This window comes from Bombyx mori, chromosome 10 (genome assembly GCF_030269925.1).
Source record: "Bombyx mori chromosome 10, ASM3026992v2".
Classification (NCBI taxonomy): domain Eukaryota; kingdom Metazoa; phylum Arthropoda; class Insecta; order Lepidoptera; family Bombycidae; genus Bombyx; species Bombyx mori.
The window spans coordinates 1,844,844-1,865,362 of record NC_085116.1 but is presented as its reverse complement, the minus strand read 5'-3'; the positions used below and the strand labels follow the sequence as shown (position 1 = coordinate 1,865,362).

Genomic DNA, 20,519 nt, shown 5'->3' with positions numbered 1-20,519 from the left:
TCTTGGAGACTTTAACGCTCACCACCAAGAGTGGTTGGGGTCCAGAACCACTGACCTCCCGGGTCGGGCTGCCTACGATTTCGCCCTGGCCTACGGCTTCTCCCAGCTGGTGACACAGCCCACCCGTGTCCCAGATATTGAGGGGCACGAGCCCTCTCTGTTGGACCTTCTGCTGACCACCGATCCGGCCGGATACAGTGTGGTGGTCGACGCTCCACTTGGATCGTCTGATCACTGCCTTATCCGTGCTGCGGTACCGATCTCTCGTCCTGGTCGTCGAATGATGACCGGGTATCGAAGAGTTTGGCGGTATATGTCAGCAGATTGGGATGGGTTGCGTGAATTTTACGCATCCTACCCATGGGGGCGGCTCTGCTTTTCCTCTGGTGATCCTGACGTCTGTGCGGACCGACTTAAAAACGTGGTGCTTCGGGGGATGGAACTGTTCATTCCTTCTTCCGAGGTGCCCGTCGGGGGTCGCAGTGGACCCTGGTATAACAATGCCAGTCGGGACGCTGCACGCCTCAAGCGGTCCGCATACGCGGCATGGAATGATGCCAGGAGACGCCAGGATCCTAATACCTCAGAGGAAAGGCGGAAATTTAACGCCGCTTCTAGGTCCTATAAGAGGGCTATTGCCAGGGCGAAGTCGGAGCACGTTGCCAGAATTGGCGAGCGACTGAAGAGCTATCCCGCCGGGAGCCGTGCTTTCTGGTCGCTCGCTAAGGCTGCAGAAGGTAACTTCTGCAGGTCTAGTCTCCCACCACTACGCAAGTCTGATGACAGTCTGGCCCATAGTGCGAAAGAGAAGGCTGACCTTCTGGTCAAACTCTTCGCCTCGAACTCGACTGTGGACGACGGGGGTGCCACACCACCGAACATCCCCCGGTGTGACAGTTCCCTGCCGGAGATCTGCTTTACACAGTGTGCAGTCAGGCGGGAACTCCGACTCCTGGACGTCCATAAGTCGAGTGGGCCGGACGGCATCCCTGCTGTGGTTCTGAAAAGGTGCGCCCCTGAGCTGACGCCTGCGCTAACGCGTTTGTATCGCCTCTCTTATTGCACTAACAGGGTTCCGTCTTCATGGAAGAACGCCCACGTCCACCCTATCCCCAAGAAGGGTGACCGGTCGGACCCATCGAGCTATAGGCCTATCGCGATAACTTCCTTGCTTTCCAAGGTGATGGAGCGAATTATAAATATACAACTCCTGAAGTATCTTGAAGATCGCCAGCTGATCAGTGACCGACAGTACGGTTTCCGTCACGGTCGCTCAGCTGGCGATCTTCTTGTATACCTTACTCACAGGTGGGCTGAAGCCTTGGAGAGCAAGGGCGAGGCTCTTGCTGTGAGCCTTGATATCGCGAAGGCCTTCGACAGGGTCTGGCATAGGGCACTTCTGTCGAAGCTACCATCTTACGGAATCCCCGAGGGTCTCTGCAAGTGGATCGCTAGCTTTTTGGATGGGCGGAGCATCACGGTCGTTGTAGACGGTGACTGTTCTGATACCATGACCATTAACGCTGGCGTTCCACAAGGTTCGGTGCTCTCCCCCACGCTTTTCATCCTGTATATCAATGACATGCTGTCTATTGATGGCATGCATTGCTATGCGGATGACAGCACGGGGGATGCGCGATATATCGGCCATCAGAGTCTCTCTCGAAGCGTGGTGCAAGAGAGACGATCAAAACTTGTGTCTGAAGTGGAGAACTCTCTGGGGCGAGTCTCCAAATGGGGTGAATTGAACTTGGTTCAATTCAACCCGTTAAAGACACAAGTTTGCGCGTTCACTGCGAAGAAGGACCCCTTTGTCATGGCGCCGCAATTCCAAGGAGTATCCCTGCAACCTTCCGAGAGTATTGGGATACTTGGGGTCGACATTTCGAGCGATGTCCAGTTTCGGAGTCATTTGGAAGGCAAAGCCAAGTTGGCGTCCAAAATGCTGGGAGTCCTCAACAGAGCGAAGCGGTACTTCACGCCTGGACAAAGGCTTCTGCTTTATAAAGCACAAGTCCGGCCTCGCGTGGAGTACTGCTCCCATCTCTGGGCCGGGGCTCCCAAATACCAGCTTCTTCCATTTGACTCCATACAGAGGAGGGCCGTTCGGATTGTCGATAATCCCAGTCTCACGGATCGTTTGGAACCTCTGGGTCTGCGGAGGGACTTCGGTTCTCTCTGTATTTTATACCGTATGTTCCATGGGGAGTGCTCTGAGGAATTGTTCGAGATGATACCGGCATCTCGTTTTTACCATCGCACCGCCCGCCATCGGAGTAGAGTTCATCCGTACTACCTGGAGCCACTGCGGTCATCCACAGTGCGTTTCCAGAGATCTTTTTTGCCACGTACCATCCGGCTATGGAATGAGCTCCCCTCCACGGTGTTTCCCGAGCGCTATGACATGTCCTTCTTCAAACGAGGCTTGTGGAGAGTATTAAGCGGTAGGCAGCGGCTTGGCTCTGCCCCTGGCATTGCTGAAGTCCATGGGCAACGGTAACCACTCACCATCAGGTGGGCCGTATGCTCGTCTGCCTACAAGGGCAATAAAAAAAAAAAAAAAAAAAAAAAAAAAAATGTAGTGCCTTTTGTTAGCCTATCTGTGAGAAATCCCTCGAACTATAGCTGTCAATACATACATTGTCTGAAGGTTGGACGGAATCACATGCCTTGGCAACACAAACCAGCCTATTTCGTCCACAAAGCAAACATGCTTTCCCTTTTGAAGGCTAGGATAAACTTTATAAGGCTACAGCAGAATCTCAGGCTTCATGTTTCACTCTTTTGATTAACTAGAAGTTACAGTAAGTAAATAAATAAGTAAGTAATATAATCTTTTCGTTTGTTTTCATTAGAATAGCATAAAGAAAGTGCGATTTCACGAAGCTTTTTTTACGTTACTAACAGACTTCTTACTCTACGAAGCTGAAATTAGCCGACTCTCTTTCTAAAGGACGATGTGCAGTATTTACCGCAGGGTACTGCGAATCAACTAATTTATCACAGGGTACTGTGATTCTTTAGAATTGACTTTTTATTGCTATAGTTGTGAAGACGATCTCGCGACCCCTCTGATGATAACATTATGAATTCCGTTTCTATTTGCATCATGTAAGCATTTATCAAGATGTTATCCAATAAACGAGCCCCTCATCTGGATTTATGGAAAATAAATGTGAAATTAATTCTTAATATCGGTTTGCGATTTGCCTTTTAAGGGTGTTCATTATGCGTGCTTTTATGCGTTCCAAGCAACGGCCACCGTTCTTAATGACGAAGAGTTCGACGAGCAACCCACTGAGTTTCTCGTCGGATCTTCTCAGTGGGTCATGATTCCGATCCAGTGACAATTTCAGCGAAGCATTGCTACCCTACCATCTACTGCTACTACCTACTACCTAGCTGCATGAGCTCACCTTTTATTTATTTATTGTTTTGATGGGTGAACGAGCTCACAGCCCACTTGGTGTTAAATGGTTACTGGTGCCCATAGACATCTACATGCGCCACCCATCTTGAGATATAAGTTCTAAGGTCTCAAGTATAGTTACAACGGCTGCCCCACCCTTCAAACCGAAACGCATTACTGCTTCACGGCAGAAATAGGCAGGGTGGTGGTACCTACCCGTGCGGATTCACAAGAGGTACTACCGCCAGTAAAAGAAGAGACGTTGCATTACCATCATCATAAGCAACTCCGCTGTCACTTCGGAGATGGCCAGTGGACATGCCACAGGACCTGATCGGCCCTATTAACAGGAAATTTATCTCGTCAAGATTTGAATACCTTGTTAGATTTAGAACAGGAATGCGTTTCAAAGGAGGCTGTCAACGAATTTTGAATGATCGTAGAATGTGGCCCGTGGGTTATGTAAGTGGGTGCCATGGTCATGCGTGGGCACAATTCTCGGCCGCAATTTTGGTGAATGAGTTCATAGACGTTTCTCGGCGTGGTTAAATTGTTACTAAATTATAAATGGTTCAGAATAAATTAGTACAAGTTCAAATGTATTTGGAGTAGGACAAGTTTCGTGTATGTAGGTCTGCCCCGAAGTATTCGTGACTTTCGTGAATTTCACCTGATATTTTTGTTCGTAGCGATATTCATCTTGTGAATTGTGTTGGCTCCGGAAATCTACATATTGTATGCAGCTGATGTTGGCAGTACAGGAAAGGTGTCCGTCTGGCATATTACTGTCATAATAACACGTTCTCGAAGAGCATAGAGAATTGCGACTTACCCGGCACGAAGCCAGAATAACCGCTTTAGAATACTGCTACTACTGGTACACAGCTAGGCAAATCTTTTTCTTCTTCTTCTTCTCCTTGTTCCACATTACGTGGAGTCATCGCAGCATGACCTCTAATCATGCTGCACTGAGATCCGGCAAGATTTTTACGACCAGTCGCCTGTCTGACGTCAACCCTCCCGGGCTACTTTCTAGGGAAGAGACTTTTCTGTTTCTTTTTTTTGTGTTTCTTTTACTCCATCCTTCTAAATTCTTGCCTTCTGCCTTGCTTATTATACGGATGTCAAACATGGACGTTTAGTAACAATATAAAAAACAAAATAGTCACATGCCAAAGAGGAATGGAGCGTAGTATGCTAAATTTAAAGAAAATACAGAAAATCCGTCACTCAAAAATCAGAAAAATTAGCAAAGCAACTGATGTACTAGTTCAAGCTTAAACTTTAAAATGGCAATGGGCTGGACATGTTGCACGCCTTCAGGACCAGAGATGGACAAAAAAGGTAACAACATGGACGGGTCCACTAGGAAAAAGAAAGAGGGGAAGACCATATACTAGATGGGAAGATGATATAAAGAAAGTAGCAACTACAAATTGGATTAAAATTGCGCAATCCAGAGAAGATTGGCTATCCTTGGAGGACGCCTTTACCCGAGGAGGGGTTCTTGCAAGTGGGAAATAATACCTAATATTATACAACAGATACAGTATTTAATTTTATTAGTTAGGAATTGAATAAATTTTTTGTTTTTGTCACTTTTTATGTCACTTGTACGAAATAAAAGGCTTTTTATTATTATTATTATTACTTCATCCGTTTTCGATTCCATTATAATATAGGTAGGCAAATAAAAGAAATAAGAAAGTAGTTTGCATGTTCGTTCATGAATGGTAAAAATTTTATACTCGTGTCTGCAAATCACGACAAATTATCTTGATGCTTGAACGCCTACTCAGAGAATGAATCAATAAAAGGCTTGTTGCTTCAACAATCAAAATGCCTCATAAATAACAATTTACAATCAATGTATTTGCTATAAACATTACAAGCACCACTAAACAGATAAACAAACTTTTCATCATACAGATATGTTTAAAAGTGATGCATTTACAATTCGCCATCACGCCCACACACCCTGGACTATGTGTGTCAAATGTGTGGGCTTTTAGAAATTCGTGAAGTAGCCTCTTCCGTTGTGTACTAACAATGTTGCGACCTGTTTGTCTGTTTGTTACCGCACTGCTGAGTAACAGTTTAATACTGTAAACAAGATTGTTTATAAGTGGAGGTCGTTGTGAGCCCGCCGGGGATTGTGTCACAGTTTTGCTGATTTCTGCCGTAAATATTGTGTTTCGGCTTTAAGCGTAGCATAGCAGTGGATGGTAGCAATCGTGATTGTTATGTTTATGAGATCCGGTAACTACATAACACCAGTTGGGATATGCAATTATTTACCTACTAACAATAACAATAAGACATTTTATTGTGTAAGAATACTGGGCGTCGTATGTCTGCTTTCGAAAGGGGTTAAAATATCTAAAATAATCTAGGGATATAATATAGCCAGCTTAATGCTTGGATTTCTGACTACTAGTTTTGGCAAACTGTATCCTTATAGTTATGTATATAAATTTAGGCAATATGGCTCCACAATTTGCGTAGGCAATCAATAATACAGTTTGTTGAACTAATCTAATGTTTAGGTTACAATAAAGTGCTCTTAAAACCGCAACTAGGTTATAATTTAAGCTGTTTATAGAACAGCTGTGTGGTAAAAACTTGTTTATGAATTTTAGAATGAATAGTTAATTGTTTCTTATGAAATTATCTCTCTTCTCTTACTGAGGTCGGTCACTTTTGACAAGAGTAGTCGTGGTCAATTAGAGCATCACTTGAATGTCGTTCTACTCTAAGCCAGTCCTAGCGTATCTGATAATTATTCGGTCATGATGTTATATTATTGTTAGAGTTATTATTAGAAGTTCTCTCTTAAATCCGCGAAGTGTTTCTACACAAAGTTCTGGACTAATCTGGTGAACCAACTTAAAGAAATTTGGATTAGACTTCCCTTCAATCCAAATTTCTGGGTTTAAATACTCGTGGTAATTGGTTCGTTTACCTGTACCCTGTCTATTTCTGCCGTGAAGCAATAATGCGTTTCGGTATGAAGGGTGGGGCAGCCGTTGTAACTATACTTGAGACCTCAGAACTTGTATCTCAAGGTGGGTGGCGCATTTATGTTGCAGAAGTCTATGGGCTCCAGTAACCACTTAACACCAGGTGGGCTGTGAGCTCGTCCACCCATCTAAGCAATAAAAAAATTTCATGAATGTCAAGTGTGTCTATTACTAGTATATCTGTATTATACTGACTTCTACTGGGACGTACACATCGAATTCTATGCTTATATGAAAGTACATAGTATCGGAATTACTTTAAGCAAGTAAAATAAATGAGCCAACCTTGAATTGCATTGGTGGTGGAACGTATTCGGAGTCTCATAATGTCGTACTGCCGTTTTTTCCATTTCATTTAAGTTGCACATCTTTTGTTCAGCGACTCTCTGGGCTATTGACGTGTATGCTGCCTCCCACCTTGAGGCAAAGACCAAGTTATCAAAGCCATTAAGATAATGACTAATGGTAATGCTAATTAGGTTATGTTAACGCCATGTGATCCCAGAAATAAAGACGATATTTCGACTATATCTCAAATACGGGTTACCTTAAAAGTAAGACCCACGCTGGGAGCAATCGTAAGACGGCTGCGCCCCAGAAACGCGATTCGTTTCGATTTGATGCGCAGACCCCGGGTCATCGACCGTCCGACATATGGTCCTGCAATATGCAAACAGTGGCTTGCCAATTTCGGCTTTGTTTAATTTCTGTAATGGTGTAATTGTAATGATCTTTTTATGAGATCTAACATTTAACAGATTCAAGTTTTAAGACAGTGCCAATACGCTAAGAGACGCTGCTAACGAAATAATGGTAATTAAATTTAGCGTTTTAATATAATAGTCACAATTTTTGTTAAATATATATTGATAAAATACATTTATAACACGAAATAAAAATTAAAGCGTTGTATTTCAACTCTAAACGACGTCATCACGTGTAATGAAGAATATTTAAAAAACATGGAACGCTTGGTTCTATATGGAGGGAATTTCTGGAGGGAAAATAGTTGGGACATTTTTGTACATTTAAAATGAAATGGTTGTATATTCATACAAAATTCCTTATAAAACATATTTGCATAAGATGGCAGATTCAATATTTCTGCGAAATTGGCATCCGTGACATCAACAGTACAAATACTTAAAGAAAATGATGTAAAGTGAATTAAGCCCTTAAATTGCAGAAGGTTAATGTTACCGCCCACCACGAGACCAGAGGTTCAAGTCGTATCTTTTTCTTGTAGACAGGCGAGCATCCAGCTCAGTTGATGGTGAATAGTTACCGTCGCACATCTGCAATGCCAGGGGCAAAGCCAAGTCGTTGTCAACCGCGGAGTACTCTCTCCATTTTTATTCATTTTGACTATTTATTTATTCGGGAAACCAACAGTACAATACAAACATATAATATTTAAAAAAATAGCTAAAACAATAACCAAACATGTTTCCACCATCAAAATCACTAGTACACATAAGTAGAAAGTGAACAGAGAAGAGAAATTTAGATTTAAGTTTACACAAAAAACAAAAGCAACACAATACGCACATATATTATTATGTACATCAACTTACACTATAAAACTAAGTAATACGCATCTGACTAAATCACCTTATAAATATTCCAAAATTGCATTTATATATATGCTACAAGTGACAAGCAAAAGATGTCAGCATTAGAGAGAGAAGATTAGTAATAATTGCTATAAAACACTATGCATTTTCATTACTTTTTCGCAGCAGTGATCCGCAAATATCGGTACCACACAAAGTCAATTCAAAACACAAGCCAGTGCTATCAGGAACATTTAATCCAGGAAAAGAGAGTTGGTTATTAAAATAAAATTATGATATTCCACCGACGTTAAATAAAAGATTGAGTGTTCATATTTAATTTTATAAATAGAACGCGATAATTGAACGAGTTTAATAGTTAAGTTCCAATAAGTCGGACCGTTGACCTAATTTACGTCATTTGACTCTAATTGGTCGTAGTTTAGGGTCACAACGGATATTTACAATTTGTTCATTCAATTAGGGATTTGGTTAAACCTCGAGTGATGGATTGAGAAGCTCATGCGCCACAAGCTATCTTTGGGTTTTGACAGTTAGTATGCGAGTTTATATCTTTAAGAGCTTAGTTTGGGCGTGCAAACACACACACACACACACACACACACGCACACGCACACGCACACGCACACGCACACGCACACGCACACGCACACACACGCACACGCACACACACGCACACGCACACGCAAACGCACACGCACACGCAAACGCACACGCACACGCACACGCACACGCACACGCACACGCACACACACGCACACGCACACGCAAACGCACACGCACACGCAAACGCACACGCACACGCACACGCACACGCACACGCACACGCACACGCACACGCACACGCACACGCACACGCACACGCACACACACACACACACAAACGCACACGCACACGCAAACGCACACGCACACGCAAACGCACACGCACACGCACACGCACACGCACACGCACACGCACACGCACACGCACACGCACACGCACACGCACACACACACACACACGCACACGCACACGCACACGCACACGCACACGCACACGCACACGCACACGCACACGCACACACGCACACGCACACGCAAACGCACACGCACACGCAAACGCACACGCACACGCACACGCACACGCACACACACACACACACACGCACACGCACACGCACACGCACACACACACACACACACACACACACACGCACACACACACTCGGCATATACACAGTGTCCAATGTCACTAATCTCAAGCCCAAAGGCCCATGTTTTCTATGTTGTTTAGTAGTTTATACAACAAATTAAATGTTACCTAGTTATTCGATCTGTTCCAATTTGTTTCTATGTTTGTTCATTTGTATTTAATTGAAATAGTTCGTAGCGGAGGACATAGCTTCATTGATTCGATCACGGACCACGAGATTGTAACAATTTTGTGTTCAATCGAATTGAGTGGTAGATTGGTTGATTGTAGTTATTGTTTTTATTTAATTCTGGTATACTATATGAAATGTTAATGAATGTAATATGGATACAAAATCTGAAGTAAATGAAATAATTATTTATATAAATAAAATGATTTTAAAGTATTGTTGTTAAAATAGTCTTAGGGTTGTTCATTAACTAATGTTGCAAGCTTAATGTGGTATTTTATTAGAACTGAATTGGTTAATGTGTTACAAAAAAGGAAGACAAAGCCAACTAGCGAACTGTTTAAAATGGAAGTGATGGTAGACCGAAAAAGCTGTGAAAATGTACATACGGATAGACGAAAGGAGACTGTTGCGAAAGAAAACATCTTCATAATACATTTTGTCGAACAGTACTGGAGATAAATAGAGATATAGATTGATTATTTTTCTTTTCGTCTGAATATAGTTTGGACGTCAGTAAATAAAATAAATAAATATTTACTAACAATCACGCCACGTTAACTGGTCCCGTGATAAGTTCGTAAAGGACTTGTGTTACAGGTACCAGATAACGGATATAAATGTAAGATTTTTATTATACACATACATATATTTAATATACATCCATAACCCTGGAAAAGACATTTATATTTATCATACAAATATCTTCCCTTGGCGGGATTCGAAGCCGCGACCCCCTTGTGTAGTGACCATGTCACTTACCACTACACCAGACAGCCGTTAAAAGTTAAAATAAGCCGTAAACGAAGTTTTAGCTACCTCAGCTTTACAAAACATTTAGGTAATATTCAAAATGGAGACTTCGATTTCAAAGACCTTAGACGAGCTAATGTTAGCTAACGAGATAGTGATTTTAGGCGAAGTCGAAATGAAAACAAAACAACTAGAATTTTTATTTCGAAGGACCATAAAAACTAATCAACGAATTCTGAAAAAATTGTAAGTTTACACTTTTCCAATCGATACAGTAATTCGTATCCGGTAACAGCAAGCCAGACAGCGGTGACGATCCGGCAGATGATGACAGCAAAGCTTAACATTAGCCAATATAGTGGACATGCTATTGCAATCAATGTACACAAGAAAACACTCGAATATAGCCTTAGTCTCCATCAATTACTGGTGGTAGGACCTCTTCTAAGTTCGCGCGGGTAGGTACCACCACACTGCCTATTTCTGCCGAGAAGCAGTAATGCGTTTCGGTTTGAAGGGTGGGGCAGCCGTTGTAACTATACTTGAGACCTTAGAACTTATATCTCAAGTTGGGTTGCGCATTTACGTTGTAGATGTCTATGGGTTCCAGTAACCACTTAACAAGGTGGGCTGTGAACTCGTCTAGCCATCTAAGCAATAAAAAAAACAAATTATGTACTCACTAACAAAAACTTAAACAACCGCAATCAAAGCGCACAGCTTTTCAATTAGCTGAAGTGTTTGTTGTACGCAATTAGTGATAACATTACCTATTTACGATCAAACGCTAGAAAGATTACGGAATCCGCCGTGAAACCAAACAGTATGCCGGCTTGTAAAAATAAATTATCCAGTCTCCAATAGAGAATGTTCAACTACAACTTTTCGATCGTAATGTAAATGTTTAATCTTGCTATATATACATATAAAGCGGAGCTGAGGCTGTGTGAACGCCACGGCTGACTGGTGGGCGTATATTTAAAAATATATCTAGTGTTCCCTACACTTGCTTATTATACTGAGACCTTAGAACTTATATCTCAAGGTGGGTGGCGGCATTTACGTTGTAGCTGTCTATAGACTCCGGTAACCAATTAACACCCAAGCTCGTCCACCCATCAATGCAATAACAAAACAAATGTACTAAGAGAATATTCTTCATAAACCATTCTGAAAAGTAGTGATTATTTAACTTGCTAGAAACTCGGAATTTTTTGACAGCTCTGAAACAAATGAAAATGCAAGAAGAAGGAAAGAAGAAACGAGAGAAGATAATATGAAATTTTCATTCCTTTTATAAACGTGTTAATTTTTTAAATCAAAATTATTCCGATTGAAACCACCGGTCAAACATAGTGTGCTCAGAAAACACGAGATCTCCTTTATTTGTACAGTTTCGTATTCAAACTGGCTGTATTCGTTTGTTTTATAAATATCCCAATAGCCTATAACGGATATATTCGATATAATTATTGCGTTAAGGAGATGAACAGGATAGTTATCACATGACTCTAATTACATATTGGTTTAAATAAAAACGCGATTTCGCTCACACTAATAATTACTTGGTTATCATGGTAAGACTTTTTATCTATATGAATATATGCCACTTTAGTATACGCTAAATAATTACTTGGCTATTGTGGTAAGACTTCTTATCTACATGAGCATATGCCACTTTAGTATACGCTAAATAATTACTTGGCTATCATGGTAAGACTTCTTATCTATATGAGTAGACGTCACTTTAGTATTTTCGGTGTTCGGGGAATCCAAGACCTAATTAAACTACTTTTACGATTGCTTGTCATGCAATTTAATTGTCATTATACTCATACCTCGGATGTTTCAATTACACTTTTCGTGCTTGCCTGGTTTAACCGTCAAAATCGACTTACTTTAGTAAAATTGATTTTAGTTAAATATTCGCCAGAATAGGGATTTAATTTAATAGAACATAAAACTTACTTTATATTAATACACAAGGTGTTTATTCATTGTAACAAAATACTTAACTATACATAAGGTTGGTTTAATCTCAGTAACAAAATCGGCTTAGGATAAACAGAAAATAAAATACCTCTATTGAATATCACATGAAAAAAAAAAATTTCATTCGGACTATCTTTGGATGAACTAAAATGTTGACAGCAAATAGGTAAGGGAATAGGTTAATATTATCATACAAGATACTTCAAATCGGAATATTACAGATTTCACATTTATTTGTGATTATATATAAATCTAGGGTTAAATATACTCTAGGGTTAATAATAGACTCAGTAATTTCAGCCCTTAACAAACGATTAACATTTATAGAAAATACTGATGTAGCTACCTACTGCTATTAGGTTATTTTAATATTTTGTTGATTGCTATTATAATTAACAACATATTCTGAATAGTCAAACGATAAGATCTCTAATTACAAAAGTAATTTAAAGTCCATAATCACCCTTCAAATCGGGTTTAATTAATCAATCTAATTAATGAATACAATATATCATAATTTATACTTCCTCGATGCAACGTACTCTGTTGAATATCTGATGAACTTAAATCATTTGAATACGAACGTATAGTTGAGTTGATGTTGAGTCGAATCCTTTGTTCAGTGTCATCTAGTAATGGTTATCTGTAATCTGTATATTAATACGTGAAGCAAAAACTTTGTATCCCTTTTTACGAGAATTGCGCGGAAGGAGGAGTATGAAATTTTCCACACTTCTAGAGAATGTATAGAAGAAGAGCACAATGCTAATATTTTTTTTTAAATAATGCATAAAATATACATTAAATCAATAAAGAAAACATTACACACACTACATACCATGTTTTTGACGCACACACGCATGCATACTTTTTATTGTCAAACTTTTGTTCTTGACGTCTGTGGTCAAATTGAGAATAGATTAAATATTGTTTGTCTTTGTTAATATTTTTTATAGTGTACTCTTGGCGAAATTTGTGATTATAGAAGTATACAATACAATCATAACAGTGTACAAACTTACAATTTCAATTAATTATAGTTGAATTTCGACTACTGCGGGGCCTCTATTATAATTAAAAGTCTCATTAGCTTATTTGTAACTACGTACATATGTAGATGTCATAGATGTCGCAGTCTCACTGGTACGTGTCGTCTGTGACCACCAAAGATGTAAAGTTTTCGTAATATCGTATATAACAATATCTCAATTATTGAAAATTAACCCTATTACTTCGGGTTGTGAATGAAAGTGGGTTATACAGGTACAAAACTCATCCTATCTCTTGATGCGGCGATGTCGTGCATTATGGTTTTTAAGACTAAGTTAGCTGTTAAACAATACAATTGTCAAATCGACCTCATCTCCCAACCTCATTGCTACTACGACTCTTGGGACACCTATGGGCATTGGCAACCACTTAATACCATAATGTATGTTTTTCCATTTGACTCCATACAGAGGAGGGCCGTTCGGATTGTCGATAATCCCATTCTTACGGATCGCTTGGAACCTCTGGGTCTGCGGAGGGACTTCGGCTCCCTCTGTATTTTGTACCGTATGTTCCATGGGGAGTGCTCTGAGGAATTGTTCGAGATGATACCGGCATCTCGTTTTTACCATCGCACCGCCGCGCGCGCCCGCCACCGCAGTAGAGTTCATCCATACTACCTGGAGCCACTGCGGTCATCCACAGTGCGTTTCCAGAGGTCTTTTTTGCAACGTACCATCCGGCTATGGAATGAGCTCCCCTCCACGGTGTTTGCTGAGCGCTATAACATGTCCTTCTTCAAACGAGGCTTGTGGAGAGTATTCAGCAGTAGGCAGCGGCTTGGCTCTGCCCCTGGCATTGCTGAAGTCCACGGGCAACGGTAACCACTCACCATCAGGTGGGCCGTATGCTCGTCTGCCTAAAAGGGCAATAAAAAAAAAGTATGTATATGTTCCGTCCACCCGTCTACAGCAATCATTTAAAAAAGAACCCTTTTTAATAGAATCATCGAATAATGTTTCTATACGATATTATAATTTGCGTAATCACTGGTGGTAGGACCTCTTGTGAGTCCGCACGGGTAGGTACCACCCCCCCGTCTATTTTCTGCCGTGAAGCAGTAATGCGTTTCGGTTTGAAGGGTGGGGTAGCCGTTGTAACTATACTGAGACCTTAGAATTTATATCTCAAGGTGGGTGGCGCATTGTAGATGTCTATGGGCTTCAGTAACCACTTAACACCAGGTGGGCTGTGAGCTCGTCCACCCATCTAAGCAACAACAAAAAAAAAACGAGTTGTCATAAATTTATTAAATTGTATATAAAATGTTTGCCACCGGAGGGTCCCCGTGCTTACTGACTGAGACAGCTTTGTTTTTGAATCTATTATCATTTTCACGGTTGCCCGGATCGTGTAAGAGCTTCAACGTATATACATAATAATATTTAGGTGCATTATTATGACATTACATTTGGTGTTCGTCTAAGTGTGACATTATGGGACAGGGAGTAATGTAGCTTTAGGATAATGAACTGTCAAAAAGTTTTATACCAAGACTCAGCTAGTAGAATGCGTATGCGAGTTGTGTGGGATTACAATCATTCGGCAAACACCTATGTTGTCCGGAATCTAACTATTTGCTATAAGGTTTTACTTCGGTAACTTTATATTTATTAAATATTCTATAAACAATATTAAAAATATTGATCCGTAATTGAAACTGAGACGCTGATGGTGAGGCGTGTATAATGGGAGCTATTTATTCTGTAAATCTAATGATTAATGTTATCTTGATCTTCAAAACACCAGCGTGTTCGAAGCGGCCGCCACGATGAAGGTTTCTTGTTCTAAATCGCATTAATTATTAATAAACACTTATTACTGTTCACATGTTATACATTATTACTTGTGGAATGGATTAAAATCCTACTTGGGTGGCTATCATCGCCCTACTTTGATCCTTTAAAGTTTTTATTTTTTTATTGCGTTATTGGACGAGCTCACAGCCCACCTGGTGTTAAGTGGTTACCGGAACCCATAGACATCATCTACAACGTAAATGCGCCACCCACCTTGAGATGTAAGTTCTAAGGTCTCAGTTTTTGCACTACAATGGTTGCCCCGCCCTTCAAACCGAAACGCATTACTGCTTCACGGCGGAAATAGGTAAGGTGGTGGTACCCACCCGTGCGGACTTGCCACCAGTAATAAAAATTAACATGGTTAAATGGGTATTTCTGTTGAATTGAAAATCGGGGAGACGTCGTAAAATTAGAACATCTGAATTCAGAATGAGTTACTCTAGCTATAAATTTGTTTGTTCTCCTCTTTTATTTTTGTAAGTTAAATGAATAATAATATTTTTTCTTATTTCGTCTGCATCGTGAAGTAGTTTTCGTCGTGAGGTGTATAATTTGGTTCACCGTATCATCACGACGTATATGGCCCTCGATTAAGAGCGAGCAGAGAGATAAGAATCGCAACGATTGGCCGTCGCACCATAAAACAAATGAAGGGCGGGGATTTTCGAGCAACGTTACTTCCTGTGTAATTACTTCAACAGCATTCATGGTCGTGTTAAGATTAATAATTTTATTCCGATACTTGATTTTTAATTAAGTACCTGAATAAGCAGATCCAGTTCTGTAAACCTGTGGATATATTGTGAATATCGTAGATTGGTTTTATATATGAGGTTAAGTAAAGATGTTGTATTTCTTATATGGCTTTGCTGACGTCCAGAAACGAGGATAACCATTCATCATTAGATAGGCCATATGCTAGTCTGGGTATAAGGGCAATGAAAAATCAATAACAATATCAATCTGCTAGCTAACCTTTCAGCTGACGTTCAAATGATATTTTTTCCATTTTTTTATTGCTTACGCGGGTGGACGAGCGTTAAGTGGGGTGTTAAGTGGTTACTGGAGTCCATAGACATCTACAACGTAGACGCGCCACCCACCTTGAGATACAAGTTCTAAAGTCTCAGTATAGTTACAACGGCTGCCCCACCCTTCAAACGAAACGCATTACTGCTTCACGGCAGAAATAGGCAGGGTGTTGGTACCTACCCGCGCGGACTCACAAGAGGTCCTACCACCAGTAATCTTTCCACCAGTATCTTTATTGTGCAAATGATTAGCATGCGTCCCACTGCTGTTGTCATTTTCTAAACAGTTTTTAGTTCGCCTCTAAGTAATGAAGACGCATTAAGACAAGACGCAGTCTATATTTGTTGGGAATAAGATAAGAAAACGACTTCTATAAAACAAATTAACAAAGTTAAAGAGCAAAGAGTTTCAACAAAGGCCTGCTTAATTTACGACGCTCATTAAAACAATGTAAACTGTCAAATAAACAAAATAACATGAGATACACTGCGGCTACTAACGACACGCAGTACTCGTCTGCTGTGGACAGTCGAGAACAAAATAGCTGTAAAAAAAGATATATTTGAATTTAAGCATTAATATTTCCTAAATTTGATTTAAATGAATCTGTCGGTCATTTGGAAAACATAATTGTAAACAATAAGACCGTCCTTCGGTATATTTGTCTAATCTTATATGAATCTAATGTTATCTTTTGGTTTACAATAAATAATTTCCAAATGTTTATTTACTAAAATGAAAATCTAGAATCTTGTAATTCTTTAACACAAGGAAAAAGCAATACCGATTTGGCGAGCTGAACATAAATAAGTACTTGTCATTTTAGAAAACGTATAATAAATATTTATATTATACGTTTATAATATAATAAATATAAATTTCGTATAATATGAGGGTCTGTGGTCATGGACTCCACGCAGCATCTGAATCTTAAAAGTCTTCTGAAAACTCAACAAGGCTTACATTCTTGTACGATTCTCTGTTTGTATCGGATTCGAGACGAGTATCTAATTTGGAAAATATCATCTTCTCTATATATTATTATAAAAATGAATTGCTGTTTCGTTAGTCTCGATAAAACTCGAGAACGGCTGGACCGATTTGGCTAATTTTGGTCTTGAATTATTTGTGGAAGTCCAGAGAAGGTTTAAAAGGTAGATAAATATGCAAATGCTCGGCATTAAATAAAAATCACAATTTTGTTTTCCCTTTGATGTGTCCCCCGTCGGACGGATTCCTTTTGTTAGTTTATTTTATACAAAAATTTAGGTCTTTTATCTATCGATTGCGGCACTACGAAGTCTGCTGGGTCAGCTAGTTTAAGAAATATTTTTAAGATTTAGATTTTCTTTGCGACGATACACTGTACACTAACTCATCTACATAGCCTAACCCCGTCTAATCGGGGGTCTTAAGGTGCGGTAAGGGCGCGCCGTGCGAGGCGCCAACACATCATTAACAACCTAATGACTGTGTCATTTTGTGATTTTGTTGGTGCGCCATTGCAGGGAACGATAGTTTAACATTGTTCTTACGAAAACTAACGTTTCTAAAGAATTAAATAAATTTCTGTACAGTTGTTTGTTACAGAGCGACTCTCATGGATTACAATGAAAGGTTGACATCAGAGGCTTATTAATCAAAATAACAATAATAAATTATTTATTAATTATTAATTATCAATAAATAATTATATGATTATTATTATCAATTATAATACTAATATATTTTTTTCTTTAAGCTACTCGAATAACTTCTGAAGTGTTCGAAAAGAAATAATTTAACGCTTATCTCTGAATTATCTTGAATATCTTGAATATTGATGTAAGTTGCAAGATTCGTATTAGTTCGTGCTATATATGTGACTTTAGTAGATCATTTTGTAGTATTGACAAAGCATGGTGTCCAAAATTCATTCATTTTAGTAACAAAAATTAAGGATACCTTTATTTTACCATCAATTGTTATTTTCTATATAGATAGAGTTTACGACAAAAAATAAGCTACCTTCCTAGCATAGTATTTCCCGAGGTTTTAAGAAAATGCAGTTAAGCTAAAGATTAGTAAAGACTAGGCTACTGAGTAATACATGAAACAATGTAAGAAAATGTGACAATTATATCTATTTCAAATTAAGACGAAAAGAAGACGGTCCTGTTAAATCTTCTGCGTGCGTTTTTAATTCTATCTGTATATATAAAAATAGTTCATAATCACAAGATATTTCAAATTTAATTATTTCACACTCGTTCCGAACTGGTTAAACTGTATTTAAATTTGAGAGCCCAAATTAACGTCATTCAACAAGTATTCTTTAAGTGATATTAAATTAGTATTCTGTTTTGTTAAAGTCACGTCAAAAATTGTATCTTTTAAAATTATCACCGCAAATCAGGTTTTTTGTTTTCGGTAAAATTAATAAAACTTTGGCTTGACGAATTCTTCGGAATTAAGGCAATATTAAACTTTAACGCTACTTTGAATGAGTCTCTTCGACAAAGATACTTTTATCACATTTAACATTGTGTTTACTATTTCACTGGCGTTCATTCAAGTTCATTCAAGGCGAAGTATTCAAAGCATTTAAAAAGTAAAATGCTGTAGCCAAAAGAATGGTCAATGTTTTAAAACGGAAGTTAGCGATTGAATTAAAATTGTGTGTTGAAAAAAAAAGCTCAGAAGATATTGCTTTTCAATTAATAATAATAAATAAATAACAAATATTTACTAACAATCACGCCACGTTAACTGGTCCCGTGATAAGTTCGTAAAGAACTTGTGTTACAGGTACCAGATAACGGATATAAATGTAAGATTTTTATTATACACATACATATATTTAATATACATCCATAACCCTGGAAAAGACATTTATATTTATCATACAAATATCTTCCCTTGGCGGGATTCGAACCCGCGACCCCCTTGTGTAGTGACCATGTCACCTACCACTACACCAGACGGCCGTTTTATATTCTTTTCTTGCTTCACAATCGCAAATCATTATGCGCACTGTTACAATTAATATATGTAGTTAGTTCTTCGAGTAAAAGTTAAACATTACATCGATGTAATTTTATGACGCTGCTGAAATTTCCTTGTAAAACCCGTTCTCTTCGAATTATTTGCATAAATTAACCTTAAAAATTCGAGACGAAACCTTTCATGTAACAGTTTTGCAATTATGAGGCTTCAAAAGCGGACTTTCTCTTATAATGATTGTCTAAAATTGTCACACCCACTCTGCTATTGCTACTCTGTCTATTGTCACTCTGTTATAATTGTCGTCCATTTTTCATTACTATCTCTCGTTAGGTAGCTAGTTATCGATCGTTGTTTCATTCTTTTAGAATATCTTTCACCTTGATTTCATGTGTAATTTTCACTTGTATTCTTCGGTTCTACAGCGAGAGACATACCTACTTCTTTCCACTGCTCTTAGCATACTCTGTGCTTTAAGGATTGTTTCTGTGTCATTGTCCAAATTTGGCATTCATATTTGCGACATGTAACATAGGTATAAATAAAAAAAAAAAAATCGGCAAAGCTTGCCTATAATTGTCACAAATAAGATCTTCAGGTTCGCGAAATTCTCCTCCCTATTTGGTCCTATTAGTTCTCCTAACCTTTTTCAACGTCTACTTGTTATTACTATTTCTTTGTTTTTTTTTGACACTACCGAAACAACGTGTCTTAATCGCACTAACCCCGTCTAAGCATTCGCTTAAAAATAAACTCTTGACATCTAACGAAGTTCACTAAAATGAAAACAACATTTAAATACGTATTAATAGTCTACATATTAATAATGATGTATTGTTTTTTGCACACAGCTAATAACGTGGATCCCCAAGGTCGGCAGGTGGAGGAGAAGTCGAACCAGTGGTTTGGAGCCACGCTCACCAGTACCGGCAGAAACGGGCCTATTGTGGTGAGTACCATTCATTTTACTATATCATTAGTAGATCCAGTGTATCCATATATGTACATCATAAAGTGAATGAAAGTGTATATGTATTTATTTAGGTACGATTTTTTTTTTGTTTAAATGGGTGGACGAGCTCACAGCCCACCTGGTGTTAAGTGGTTACTGGGGCCCATAGACATTTACATCGTAAATGCGCCACCCACCTTGAGATATAAGTTCTAAGGTCTCAGTATGGTTACAACGGCTGCCCCACCTTTCAAACGAAACGTATTACTGCTTCACGGCAGAAATAGGCGGGGTGGTGGTACCTACCCGTGCGGACTTACAAGAGGTTCTACCACCAGTAAAAATATTTGTACCTATAATTTTTTTGTTTTTTTTTTTTAATAAATATAATAAATATTTTACTAACAATCACGCCACGTTAACTGGTCCCGTGATAAGTTCGTAAAGAACTTGTGTTACAGGTACCAGATATCGGAAATAAATGTAAGGTTTTTATTATACACATACATATATTTAATATACATCCATAACCCTGGAAAAGACATTTATATTTATCATACAAATATCTTCCCTTGGCGGGATTCGAGAA

At 39.1% G+C, this 20,519-nt stretch overlaps 1 protein-coding gene across 4 annotated transcripts in view; it reads left to right on the top strand.

Annotated features, from left to right (window-relative positions):
- Positions 1-20,519, top strand: part of LOC101746917 (integrin alpha-PS2) — a 130,355-nt gene that overhangs the window by 50,759 nt on the left and 59,077 nt on the right. For all 4 annotated transcript variants that reach the window (XM_038013485.2, XM_038013483.2, XM_038013484.2 and 1 more), the window contains exon 3: positions 19,830-19,927. In XM_038013485.2, the coding sequence (XP_037869413.1) occupies positions 19,830-19,927 (98 nt within the window). The remainder of the gene's footprint in view (positions 1-19,829; positions 19,928-20,519) is intronic.